The 13,090-nt window shown below is 41.9% G+C and overlaps 1 protein-coding gene across 1 annotated transcript; it reads left to right on the forward strand.

Moving 5' to 3' along the window:
• The first annotated feature begins 6,322 nt into the window (after window positions 1-6,322).
• tent2 (terminal nucleotidyltransferase 2) lies at window positions 6,323-12,856 on the forward strand. The gene is made up of 15 exons (XM_073467076.1): window positions 6,323-6,382; window positions 6,724-6,886; window positions 7,015-7,122; window positions 7,745-7,988; window positions 8,099-8,213; window positions 8,718-8,806; window positions 8,898-8,955; window positions 9,230-9,296; window positions 9,394-9,470; window positions 9,652-9,780; window positions 9,874-9,917; window positions 10,052-10,188; window positions 10,964-11,055; window positions 11,154-11,233; window positions 11,354-12,856. Exons 2-15 carry the CDS (start codon window positions 6,768-6,770, stop codon window positions 11,438-11,440), a joined length of 1,446 nt encoding a protein of 481 aa, XP_073323177.1. The 5' UTR covers window positions 6,323-6,382; window positions 6,724-6,767; the 3' UTR covers window positions 11,441-12,856.
• The last annotated feature ends 234 nt before the right edge of the window (window positions 12,857-13,090 follow it).

Genomic DNA, 13,090 nt, shown 5'->3' on the forward strand with positions numbered 1-13,090 from the left:
AATTCCTTATTGACCTTTATGTGACACTCAAACCAGAGTTAGGATTCCACCCTATTAATATTGGTCATTATACAAGAGTCTTATTTGTTTTTTGACTAGCCATTAACCTGTCAGTCATGCGTCACCTTCACCCTTCCTCCATTTATCCTTCACTCCTCGGTTTGCTCTTACAATGCCCTCATATATTCCAGCATTGTTGGGGCTTCTTGGGTAATATCTACAGTCAGTACACACACACACTCAAAGCGCAGGGTGCAGAGGGAGATATTCTGGGCTGGCAGTGCTGGCAGAGCAGGAGATAGAGAAGTGCTTACACTGCACTGAGGGGGTGATGGGGGACATCAAAGGCTTGCTGTATAAATGAATATTAAAATTCAGCAGTAGCACCCCTCCTGTGTGTGATTAGCCAAGACTGGGAAAGAAAGAAAAACATGGAGACAGGGAGAGAGAGAGAGAGAGAGAGAAGTTAGACAGGAGCAGAAAGAGAATGATGGGGAATGTGGAGAGTATAGGAAGTCAGAGAGTGAATCTGGGATGATTAATGTCGCTCCACAAAGCTGCTTGTGGAGTGCTGTGCGCGAATTATCATAATCATCGACAGCAGTGTAAGTGGCGGAACTGTGAGTCATTTTAGCTCCCTCCAAGCACACATCACACAACCACGGCCTGTCCGTATGATCTGTGCAATAGCCGCTTGGCAACTGGCAACGTTTTTCATTGCATAATGTGATGGAGCTGTGGCAAATGTTGCGCTTCTTGCTGCTTGATTGTGTTCGTACCAAACACTGCAACATTCTTGCGCTTTGAATTTTACATCAGTGTCTATGCCAAAGAGTTTTGTTCCAAAATGACACCCACCACCAGTTGTCAAAAAAAGCAATACCTACTCCTACAACCAAACTTTTAAAAGACAGCAAAATAAATGATGGAATGACTAAAGTCGGATGCTGCTTTCTGACAAAAATACTTAACAATTTCTAACACTTTGCCTCCTCAAAACCAGGCAGATCCATAACACGAACAGCATCAGATCCATCACACATGCTCCCACTACAGTGTTTTCTAGACTGATTCTGGTCTGAGCCTATAGCCTTACCGAATTACAGTTATGGGATTGCAAGGAGGTCAATTCAGAATGAGTTGATCCTCTTGCATTCTAGCGATGAACTCCGGCAGTAGCATGTAGGCTGCATGGCAGCTACACAGATTTAGCAACAGGGATGCAACAAAAGCAGCAGGGAAAGGCTTACGATGCTGCCTGTCTTCCATCAGTACAATAAAGAAGTGCATACATGTGAGTGAATGTAAAGAAAAGCTTCCCACCCCAGTATGAGAGGGTTAACATGTTCAGGGTTGAAAAAAGGAAAAGTATGAGAAAAGTATTACCCTCTTGCTTACCAAGGGGGTAATTTCAGTGGGATTCGAATGAGTGGTAAAGGCGATGTTGGAGGAAGGAAAAACACAGAGGAGGAAGAGGAAGGGGAGGACGAGGCGTTTAGCATGCAAAGTGTACTGCATGACACAAGGGCAGATGATAGAACGTGAATGTTAAAACAGAGAGAGAAGGCGGGCAGAATGAGAGACAGGGGGAGAGTGATGGAGTGAGAGAAGAAGGGAGGGAGGGATGAGGAGAGCGTGGAGGAGGTGATAAATGTAGGTGAGGAAAGAGTGCTGAGAAGATGAAGAGAGTGGGAAGCTCTAAACTGCTACACAGTTTGTTATAAACAATTACATGAACTATGGCTGTGCTGCTAAAATCTGAACTTTCAGAAACATAAGAAGAGTTAAAGCACCGTCAAGTGTCAAACAGACACATGAGCAGATTGTGTGCCTGAGACTTTAGCTGACTTCTGTGGGAGGATGATGATGATAATAATGAATGGATGGATGGATGTTTTGTTATAGTATAGTATAATAAATAACACAACTTTTTACTGCTAGAAAAAAAAAGTAACATCTCTTCTCTCAGAAAGAATGTCACCATTGACAATTCACAGCCTAAATCGTGAACATTTTCATTGGAACAATCTTCTACAAAAGAAAGAGACCCAATGAAAACTGTTTATAGTCACGTCTGTAGATTATTATTTTCATTTACCACAACTTGTAATAGAAAATGGAGTAAAAGGTGTAAAAATAAAATATGGGACAAAAACTTCCTGCATGGCTTAATATCACTGTTTGTTGTATCCTGTAATCAGTGTTAACATATCCTTTAAAACGAGTTGAGGTATGGCACACACTTCAACCCTACACATGTTAACAAAGGTATTGATTGTTGAACAACACTGCACCATGGCCTGCAGGGCATTTCATATGAACATACACACATGCAAACACACATTTCTGCAGCTCCAGCAGTGGCAACAGGTGTTGTCAATGGCACATCTTGCGCTTCAGGGATTTGATGCACAGATGTGAACACTCTTCAAGTCACACTGTGTAGCCAAAAGCCAAAGCTTACACATACACACACACACACGCGCGCGCGCGCACACACACACACACACACACACACACACACACACACGCATGCGCATCATTTTATACCTCAAATGGCTGTGTTTTATTTTCTACTTCAGTGTGTCCCCTTTAACTGTGCAGCTGCCCCTCTTTCTGTAAAAACTAGTGAAACAGAAGTGTAATGAAATGGTCCATCTCAGGAGACCTCAATTTTCCCCTGCCACCTCTACCTCTACCTCCGCCCCGCCTCCCTCTTAAAGTTGTCCTTGAGTTTTTCATTAATTCAACAGAGTGGAGCTTGAAGGGAAGTAGATCTTATTTAAGCTAGAGAGAGGTCATTAATGAGAGAGCTCCCTGTTGCTCTATCTTCTGGCAGCAGCTTGGATGACCTGAGAATTTCCTGTAAACACACTCTTGCTTACACACACCCACACGAACAAGCAAAGACAAAGACATGAAGAGAAACTAAGTCCATCTGTGCATTGATTGTATTTGCCCAAGGAAGCGAGAGCACACCAGAGAGTGTTGATAGGCATCTCCAGTTCTCATCCAGCCCTAGTGTTATCCTCTGTGCCATTATCATTAGAGGTGTAAGTGACTTGGTATTCTGCCATGAGGCCCGGAAGTGAAATATGACTCTGTCTGTGCCGTTACTGCTAGATGGGCAGCCAGACAACAGATCTGCACCTATGTATGCTTTTATCTCATCTGCACCTGCACGTTTTCGGACTTTATTACACACACTGTATGCATCACAGTGCTTTGAATTACAGTTTACAATTTATCCCACTGTAGATCAATTGAGTCATTGAGTCAGTTGCATAACAGTAACTTAGTCACCAGTATGGCAAAGCCCAGTGGAGAGCTGAAACTGAGTGGGAGACTGCTGAATGATGTGCTGCCCACACTGTAGGAGGGCAGAGTGGGCGCCTAGGAGGCCTCCAGTGTATTGTAAATAGTTAATGCAGGAGTTTTGGCTGATGCCTTGAAATCATACCAAGCCTGTGCCATATTGTTAACCTCCTGCTGTGCAATTAATCACAATGAACTGCGGGAGACAGCTGTTAATGGACGGCAGGCTTGGTGGGGGAAATGGACCGCTGAGCGCAGGGTTAAGGGACATGCAAATGAGCAGTGCTGTGCACAGGCAGATATCTCACTGATGGGTGCCTGTTGTTGAGGCTGTGTAAGGTAGCAGCCGGTCAATGTGCTGCCATAGAGACAGGAAGCCACTTTCTGTCACTGGAGTCTTGTGCAGCAATTGTCATTATAGCTGCTGACATTCCCCAGCTTCTGACATTATACTGTTGTTACACTGTTCCCAAGCCTTCTCAAGAACAGGAACCAGATCTCGATGTACAGACCACAGATCTGTGTTTGAGAATATTTGAGAAGAAATGCTCTTGTTACACATGCCTTCTGTCAGAATTACATAACTGTCTGTAATGTAGGTGCGGAGTAAACAGTAGGACAGAGAGACCTAGAAAAAGCAGCATCTTTGATCACTCATTGTTCTAGTGCAATAGGCTCTGCTTTCATTTTCATCAACCCCACAGGAGCCACAGGCGGTCCCACTTTGAGAATCACACCAGATTAACCCACTATTTTGATCCTTAAAGTTTGATGATGGGGCAACTTCTGCACCAGCATTTGTTTGTCAGCATGTTGGGCCTAACGTGCATTTTCATTTTACCTGGGCATCTTCTGAGGGGTAAGAGGCATCAGTTGCTTCATTATATGTCTCAGAATATGTGCAGCACATCAAGGGTCAGCACTCGATCACACGTCACACAGCACTACCTGAATTATCCATCAGATTTATAAGACGACATATAAGACAGAGAGATACATTTTAACGCACACACCCGGTTCATTATTGTGTTATGTGGCTCTCATGACGGGGAAGTTCATACCCTGTGAAGCAGCTGATGTGAATGCAGAAGGGAGGGAAATAGGCAAGTCAGCCTGTGGGCTAATAATCACACTTACCCCATTGTTGTGGATGACATGAATAAGCCGACACCTGACCACTGATCCTTTTCGCTGATAATAAAAACGAGTCTCTCGGATTGGCTGCTGCGTATGAAGGTCTTCTCTCTACACGACAGCCTTCAATGTATCACCGTCGGTGCGTCTGCAGGAATTTGATGACAACTGCTCCATTCCCCTCCGCTGTCACCGCATGAAATCACGCATACGTGTCGCTCTGCACATGGCAGGGAAAGCAGATCTTCTTCTCGTCCTTTGGCGTTGAGGGTTTGGTGATGGAGAAGCAGCAGTTTTAGCAGCGCTGTGGGAGATCCAGCGCAAAGCCCAATGGAGATCCGTCAGGCGCCCTATGTCGTGTGAATTACAGATCCGAGCTGGAAGGGTGGAGAAGCCTTGCTGCCTGAACTGGGAAAGACAACACTCATTTAGCCAGTAGATAACGCACAGCATCACACTGTCCACCCGCGTCTCTCTCTCTCTCCCTCTCTCTCTCCCTCATTACCATAGGCTCACATGCTACACCCCCACTCTCTCGCCCAGACTACAGCTATTTCACAGCTATTCCACACACTCACTATTACCAGTGCAGCTCTGTAATGAAGCCGATCTCTCATGTGGCTCTAGGACTAACCCTACAGCATCTGTCGTGCTTCTGCAACACCAATTTATGCCGTTTTCTACTAATTTACATGACACATTCATTCCCTCCTCACCAGTGCTGGTTTGTGGAGTCGTCTACATAGATTAAAATATCCTGCAGTTTCTATGCTGGAGCTATATGTGTGCTTTATTGATCTAAGCCAATCCACAGACCCCTATGTGTACCCCGCCCCCCAAACAGCTCCACATCTGGCTGATGCATCCGCTTCCCTCCCACTCACATCGCTGTCAGCATTGAACTGCCTACGTCACAACCCCGTCCTCCGCAGTGACGTCACTCAATGCTCAAGGGACTGATGCCATTTGATGCTTTGCTGTTCTAAAAGAAGTTTGGTGGAAGTGGCCTACACACTAAATGCGCAAATATCCCCATGCTGTAATATGAAATGTCTCTCCCTTAGTTTTCTGGATCTACTAGCAGCAATACAAGGTGTTGTATTAATATGTCTAGTGAACGGGTCGCTGCTTTCTGTCTGTCAATAAATCAGTTGTCTTTGGCAGCATTCATACATGAGACAACTCGAATAGCTGTAAAATGACTGCATTATGCAACCTTGTGAATATTTGTCACAATTGTACATGTTGTTCTTTCTTATCTGATTCTTTTTTATTCCTCAGATTCTTTTATATGGGTCTCTGTGAGCAGAACAATAACTATTTTAAATTGTTTTCTGTCAGTCCTTACATTTTCTCACTAATTCTGTTTAATCACTGATCCACAAAAGTGGACCACTGAAGGGAAAGCTACTCAAAAAGTGAATGCATGCATGTTATGTTTACAAGATATTTAGATCAGTTTCAGGTGAATTTGAACAATTCAGGAGAATAACAGGAGAGACAGACTGACTGTACTAAAGATGTCATCTAAAGATACATCGTGAAGCTGCTCCACAGACCATGGATAATGGACCACATGACAGCCGCCATGGTGAAATCTTTGGTAAGGTGGCTTATCTGATTCACAGCTCAAGCCTTCAAGCCACTAAATTTAAATTAAACTCATTTGGATATACAGTATCTCAAACTAAATGTTAAAGAGCAGTCACAGAGTCACAGATATCATGACTTCAAGTCTTGATGGCTTTTTCAACCTTCACTGTCCAATGTAGTTGATACTGTGTAGAGTGAAGCCTACCCATTTGGGTGGATTTCCCCTTTAACGAGCAAGGCCATGTCCCCTTTAAATTGAGTTGCATTACGTCATGGCATCAATGCGGAAGTATGTACTCAGGAAACTAGCACCTTATGTTTACAAGTGACATGCAATTTGGTAAGTGTAGAGTTCCGTTTTGAATGAACCTTTGTAACAGTTAGCGACACATTTGCATAGACGAACTTTTCACAGGAATCTACATAGAAACCGATTTAATTTTGTCATAATATCGTTACTAATATTTAAATGAACAAGTTAGCCAGCTAGCTCCGCGCTAGCACCAACGAGATCTGAGCTAACGTTAGTTAGCCAGCTTTGTTGCCAAATCACGATAAGTTTCGGTTTCCTCAGTAACTTTTCGTGGCATTACAACTAGGTTACTGTTGTGTGATGAGCTCGGCAATTGATAGTCTTAGATTTGCTGACATTTCTATTGTTGTTGTTTTATTTTATTTCAGTAAGTCAGCGGAGTTAGAGCTGGAGCTCTGTGAGGAACCACAACATGTACCCCCGCAGCGCTGCACCGAGGGGGTGGTCACCCTACAGTAACGGCCTGTACCCGCGATCCCCTGCGCCCCTGTACTACGATTACAACCACCAAAGCGTGGCTGGTGTCAACAGGTGAGGCAGGAGAGATCAACTGCAATGTTGTGCAGCTAGACATCAGCAACATCAGTAAAATAATAGTAAACTTACTTGATGTGCGCTTTCATGGTCTGTAATGCTATATGTGCACTTCTGTTTTGTAGCTTCTGTGTTCCTGGACTAGACAGATTGCCTGCATATGAATGGAAGCCCACACCATCTCCCTCTCCAGTCCTTCCTCCTCGCACACCAACTATGACCAATGGGCGCAAGTATGTCATTTTACCATTTATTCATGACTGAATAATGTCTGTGTCATTCTTCTTTATCTTAAAGCTCACCTCTATTTTATGTTCCTGTGACATATCGTGGGAGATTTTGAATGGACATGCATGAAACCTGCTCAACATTCTGAGTTAATAATGTAATGTATAAACACTTCCTTGTATTTATATGCAGCGTCACTAGTAATCATCTGTTAGAGGGCTGTGACCTTTTTGAAGTTCTAGAAAACCTTGGAGTGTCTCCATCTCTGAATATTTGCTTGTACCAGACTGGAATGTGTTGTCAAAAGAGAGGACAGGGTATCTTGGAAACACCTTAAGCACTCTCTTTATGACATTGGTCTGTTTACTCTTTAAAGTATAACTAGGCTTGCTATTACAGGATCATTAAGCTAACTCAGTTTGTCACAACTCTTGTGCAGTGTCTGTTTCCCAGTTCAAGTATAGTGGGAGACATCTGTGGATATAAAGGACTGTTTAATTTGTGCCCATAGTTGGCTTTAAAGGGCCTCACTGTCCTTCACGCTTTTCATACTAATGTGAGCAGACTGTCTAGAGGTAACTAGAAGATATCTTTTCACATGTTTCCTTATGGTTATGTGTCTTTCAGGAGGCAGAATGATGAATACAGCCCCCATGTTGTGAAGCGCCAGCGCCTAGACTCCTCTCCTCACCCAATAATTGGCTCCCCTGTAATTCAGGCCCCTCGCCCTCATCGTTCTGACCATGTGTTGGCGGGTTCATCAAGATCAAGTTTTGATCGCTCTTATCCCAGCTCACACTCCAACCCCCACCCTCAGGTGCCTGCTGTCCCAGAAAGCTCAAGCAGCCTGCAGACCTACGCTAAGGACAAGGTACTGTATATTCAGATGTCTGTAAACTGTAGCTGATATACATCAAGTCTGACTATGTGTGCATACAGATGTGCTTGGTTTAGTCAGTGTGCATGTGTTTGTGCCCTCAGTTGAGTGGTCAGATGGTGGACCTGTTTGAGGCGTGCCGGCAGCAATCTTCTGATTTGGCCCGGAAGGAGATGTGCCGAACTCAGCTGCAGCAAGACATACAGCGTGTCTATGCAGGTATGCATGAAAGGGTTTGTACAAAAATGTGTATAGCTTAATTTTATCCACTGTATTTTCAATGTTAGGAATATGCCTAAATTTGAATACACTCCTTAAAAATGTTTGATTTTGAATAATAATTGTGAGAACAAAACTATATTAATATTTGAAATGAAACGATCCTGTCATCATGTTTGTTTGTCTACTGGCATTGAAATTAGTATTAATTAATGATGATCTAAACATACTGTCAATGTTAATATGATCGGCTGGTGACAAAATACATTAATTGTTGTGGGTATAAAGGAATTCTGTAAACTTTATTATTCACTTTGTAATGTGACAACAAAGGCATTGTGAGTGTAGAAAGTTTTGGTTTTGGTTCCTTGAAAGTGCTTGAAATGTATTCCTAAAAAGTGGTACTAACTCTGATATGAAATACACAGTCACACTCTGCTTTGACTTTCTGCTGTGATTTTTATTCACAAAGTGTTTTTTTTTGTTTTTTTTTTTTTTGGGCAGTGGGACGACTATACTTGACTGGATCTTCTATGAATGGGTTGGGCTGTCGGAGCAGTGATGCAGATCTATGTCTGGTCCTCAAGGGAAATGTGAGTATCTCTGACTGTGCACCGTGAATGTCATCCTAAATATTTGTGTGTGTGTATAATCACCCACTTCCATTTGAATGTTGTGTTTCAGAAAAGACAGGATCCTATTCATGTACTCTCTGTCCTCCAAAGGCTGTTCAAAACACTGTGTGAGTAATAATAAAACAAATTTTTGAATATCACATCATTTAGAATAATTTATTGTCCTCCTAGTTGGGAAAACTCTAACTTAATACTGTCTAACTTCTACTTTTTACTTAGCTTTGCTGTGTATAACCAACAAGTTTTACACAACAGTTTTTTTTAAGTTCTCCACAGACTTCACTAGGTGGAGCTATTTACTCACTGAAAAAAGAGTTTCAGCTTTACAGAAACAGAAACTAAAACTGCCATAAATCTCATGATGTTTGTTTTGATTCATAGCATACATAGAGAGGACTCAGCTGATCAGAGCCAAAGTGCCGATCCTCAGGTTCAGAGAGAAAGGCAGGTAGGAGCAAAACAGTCGTTGAAGCCTGTTTTTACAACCTCATCAAAGTCAAAAAGAAGTGTTAATATAACTGTTTTCCTACTGCTATCCTCTTCAGTGATTTGGAGTTTGATCTGAATGTCAACAACACAGTGGGCATTAGAAACACATTCCTCCTGAGGAGTTATGCCTATGGTGGGTGAGATGGTCTCAATATATTGATCTCTATGGCAGCATCTTTTTACAGTTCCTCTGTGTAATTCCAAGTCATCTGACTAATCATGCTGCATATTAGTGCAACCTCAACTAGTGCATTTGTTTCTTGAAAGGAATACGAAACCATTTCGACCTGTTGTGTTTGTGTGGCCTCTCTCAGCTGATCTCAGGATAATACCCATGATCCTTGTTGTCAAGAAGTGGGCACGGCACAACCAAATTAATGACGCTAGCAAAGGAACGTTAAGCAGCTACACGTTGGTGCTGATGGTGCTGCACTACCTCCAGAGTGAGTTCAGTGAAGTACACAGACCAAAAATAATTCTCATTAGTATGTATGACTTCTCGTGAATCTCATCTTGTATGTTTGGTTTCTTTACAGCTCTTAAGGAACCGGTCCTTCCCTCCCTACAGAGGGACTACCCAGTAAGTCTCTCCATTGTTTCTTGCATCAGTTAGCTGTTTGTTTTTACCTTCTCATTCAGGTTAATCACAAGAGGTGCATGTCCAGTTTCAAGTCTTCCTTTCCAAGTCCTTTTGTCATCTGCCTTAATTTTCAGGAGTGTTTTAATCCATTAATGGACATTGACATGGTGCCAGAAGGACCCAAACACATCCCCTCCTACTTCTCAAGAAACCAGTCCTCTCTGGGAGAGCTGCTTCTGGGCTTTCTCAAATACTATGCCACTTACTTCAGGTATCTCCCAACAACATCACATTACTGAGTCTAGTGTTTCAGATGCACCCATGCTTCTTTTGCCTGCTCATTTTCTTGCTCCCATTCCTCATCCCCTGCTCCTCTGGCCAACTTCTTCTCCCTCTCCAGTCCCCTGTCTCACCTCTCCTCCCTCTACCCTGCATCCTCTTCTCTGGTTTCATGTTTCTGGGTGAGGGATAGGAACAGGTGGGACCTTTGGCCTTACACAGCACCAACATGAAATACCATTATCCCTGTGTTTGCAGTATGTGGGTTACCTTGCCACGGCACAGTCACAAGGTTGAACTAAAACATTTTTAATGCAAAAGTTGTTTACATTCTTTTCCTCTTCAAGCTCCAAGACTTCAGAGGTTGAAAAACGGACAAGAGTGTGAAATGTATTATGTCGACTCTGAAGTCTTAGATGCATTTTAATTGTCCAATAAGAATGAGTTTGCAAAACTGTTGTTGCTTCTCACATTATCAACTGACACTGTTGTATCTTTGGTAAAAAATAAGAATGTTTCATGTTCACATTAGCTTTCCCAAGCATGTTTTAATTTATACTGCACTGATTTTAAGTTAAACCAACTGATGCCTGGAAGGTACATAATCTGAAAAAACATCACCTTTGTTTGTTGACAGGAAAGGTTGCATATATTGTAGATGATTAGCCACGGGTTTCGTCCTTGAGGACCTTTGTCATTGTGTGTATTTTTAGTCTAATTAGCACCAAATGACTATGTTACTTTTTTTTTTTTTCTGTGTCTTGCAGGTGGGATAATCGGGTGATCTCTATTCGAGAGGCCAGAGCTTTGCCCAAGAGCAATTCTCAAGAATGGAGAAACAAATTCATTTGTGTGGAAGGTAAACATTTTAGTGGACATGCCACCGTAACCCCCCATTTACAACCAGAGTATCAATGTAAGAAATGTCAGCAGTGACAGCAGTTTCTTGTGTTTCAGAGCCATTTGAAAGGAATAACGTGGCCAGGGCAGTCCACGAGAAGATCAAGTTTGAGGCCATTAAAGCTCAGTTTGTTGAGGTACATGCCAGTCCTGATAAATGTGCTCCCTTCATGTTTTCTTTCTTCCTCCAAGTTGCTGTGGGCCAGCCATGAGTTATTCATAATCCCCCTGCTTCTCATCTCTCTGTGTCTGTGCAGTCAAGTCGGATACTACAACAAAGGAAGGACCTGAACTCCATCCTCCCAGTCAGAACCATCATTAATAAGGAGTCATCCAGGAGATGAGGGATTCCTCTAATTAGACGAGCTGACGGGAGTCTTCTACCTCAAGACAGGCCTGTCCCCAGAAACAAAGAGAGACCTTTGGGATGTGCTGAGAGAGGATTCCTGCTACCTCTGCACCTCACAGCAAGGGCGACACTTGGACTCTGAATGCTCTGGCTGACTCAGCCACATACTGGACTGTATGTCCTGTGGCAGTATGTTTTGAAAATGCTGAACTCACTTTCAAATGCTTTGCAGACTTTGCCAATCTTTTGTAATTATTGTAACCGCTGTCAAAAAAAAAATATTTGTGTGGTTACATGAGAGGGCTCTGAAATTATAATCCAGTCACTTAAACTGGTGACGGAGGGATGCTGCATTGAAGCATAATAACGGACAGTGTTTTTTTAGATTATTATTGCTGCTACACAACCCTCAATCGCAATGCACATATAGTTCCTTGAAAGAAGTTTATCTGTATTTGACAACATATGAAAAGACAAAATGATACCTGCAGCCTGCTGATATCTGAAACTAGCTTAAATTGAAGCAACTGTATTTATGTTTGACTGGTGTCAACCAAGTTTTTCTCCTTGAATCTCAGTTTTCGTTATATCCGTATTGCTAGAGCCATACTGCACAAAGTCAGTTTTGAAGATGCCAATAATTTGTTTCTGCCACATATATGTACAGTATCAACAGTATATTGTCTTGAGCACATCTGGACCAACTTGTAACATAAAAGCCTTTTTTCTATTTTTGTAGGTCAATAGTGAAGCTTTGTGGATTTAAACAACATAGATTTATTTTCTACAGTTGCGTTAAAGGCCCTCTCCTTTTTCATCAACATCTTTACATTTATGAGCTCCTCTGAAAACTGAGTTTGTTAAGTGAAGTTTAAATTGGCATCATAATTTAAGTGTATCTGACGTTATCACTTGAGGGCTGGGTATTTCCACTTGTTTGTCATTATTCCTGATGTGTATTTTTCCAAGACTGGTGTCAGGCCCATATTGTTTTTCATTTTAGTTCAGTGTATTCACTTGATACATAAGTTATTTGAAGAAATTACAATTGAGTCTGACTGTTTTTTTTTTCTTTTCTCTTTCTGTTACATTTTTCCTCACATCTTTTTGTACATTTTGTACATTACTGACTTTTAAACATTTATTTAAAAAAATTAAATCTCTGAAGATATATGATTGTTTACTTTATATTTTTGAGCTCTGTGTGAAGCCCACTGAATTCTTAGCTATGCTAATAGAAGTGCCAAAATCCTATTAAATTGTACACTGTTCAGGTGTGTTGATTATTTGACAAAGTGAGGTTTGGTGGCATTCTTAATTTTGTGCTTTAAGGTAATTTCTTGTGCAAAATGCTGTCCATTCTGGTGTATGGGATGTAAACAGGACTCAACAATAAACACTTGATAATCCATCACACAATATTATGTTTGATCACCTTGCAGTTGAAAATCAAAGTTTTCAAAGATCAATCAAAGATTTTATCCACAGGAACTGATCTTATTTGGCACAGATATTGACCATAAGCACAAATACCACCCCATAGATCTGGTCCCATCTACCTAGTCTACGACATTTTGAACTAAGGTGTCATTTTGTTTCTTGCAGTTAACAACCGTCATCTGGAGCTCTCATGTCATTGAGTACG

This window comes from Pagrus major, chromosome 5, assembly GCF_040436345.1.
Source record: "Pagrus major chromosome 5, Pma_NU_1.0".
Classification (NCBI taxonomy): domain Eukaryota; kingdom Metazoa; phylum Chordata; class Actinopteri; order Spariformes; family Sparidae; genus Pagrus; species Pagrus major.

Bases quoted from the DNA above. Each gene is read 5' to 3' on its own strand.
- tent2 (XM_073467076.1), top strand. From the start codon at position 6,768: ATGTACCCCCGCAGCGCTGCACCGAGGGGGTGGTCACCCTACAGTAAC. The intron at 6,887-7,014 runs GTGAGGCAGGAG...TCTGTTTTGTAG, and splicing joins AGCGTGGCTGGTGTCAACAG to CTTCTGTGTTCCTGGACTAG. The intron at 11,056-11,153 runs GTAAACATTTTA...CTTGTGTTTCAG, and splicing joins CAAATTCATTTGTGTGGAAG to AGCCATTTGAAAGGAATAAC.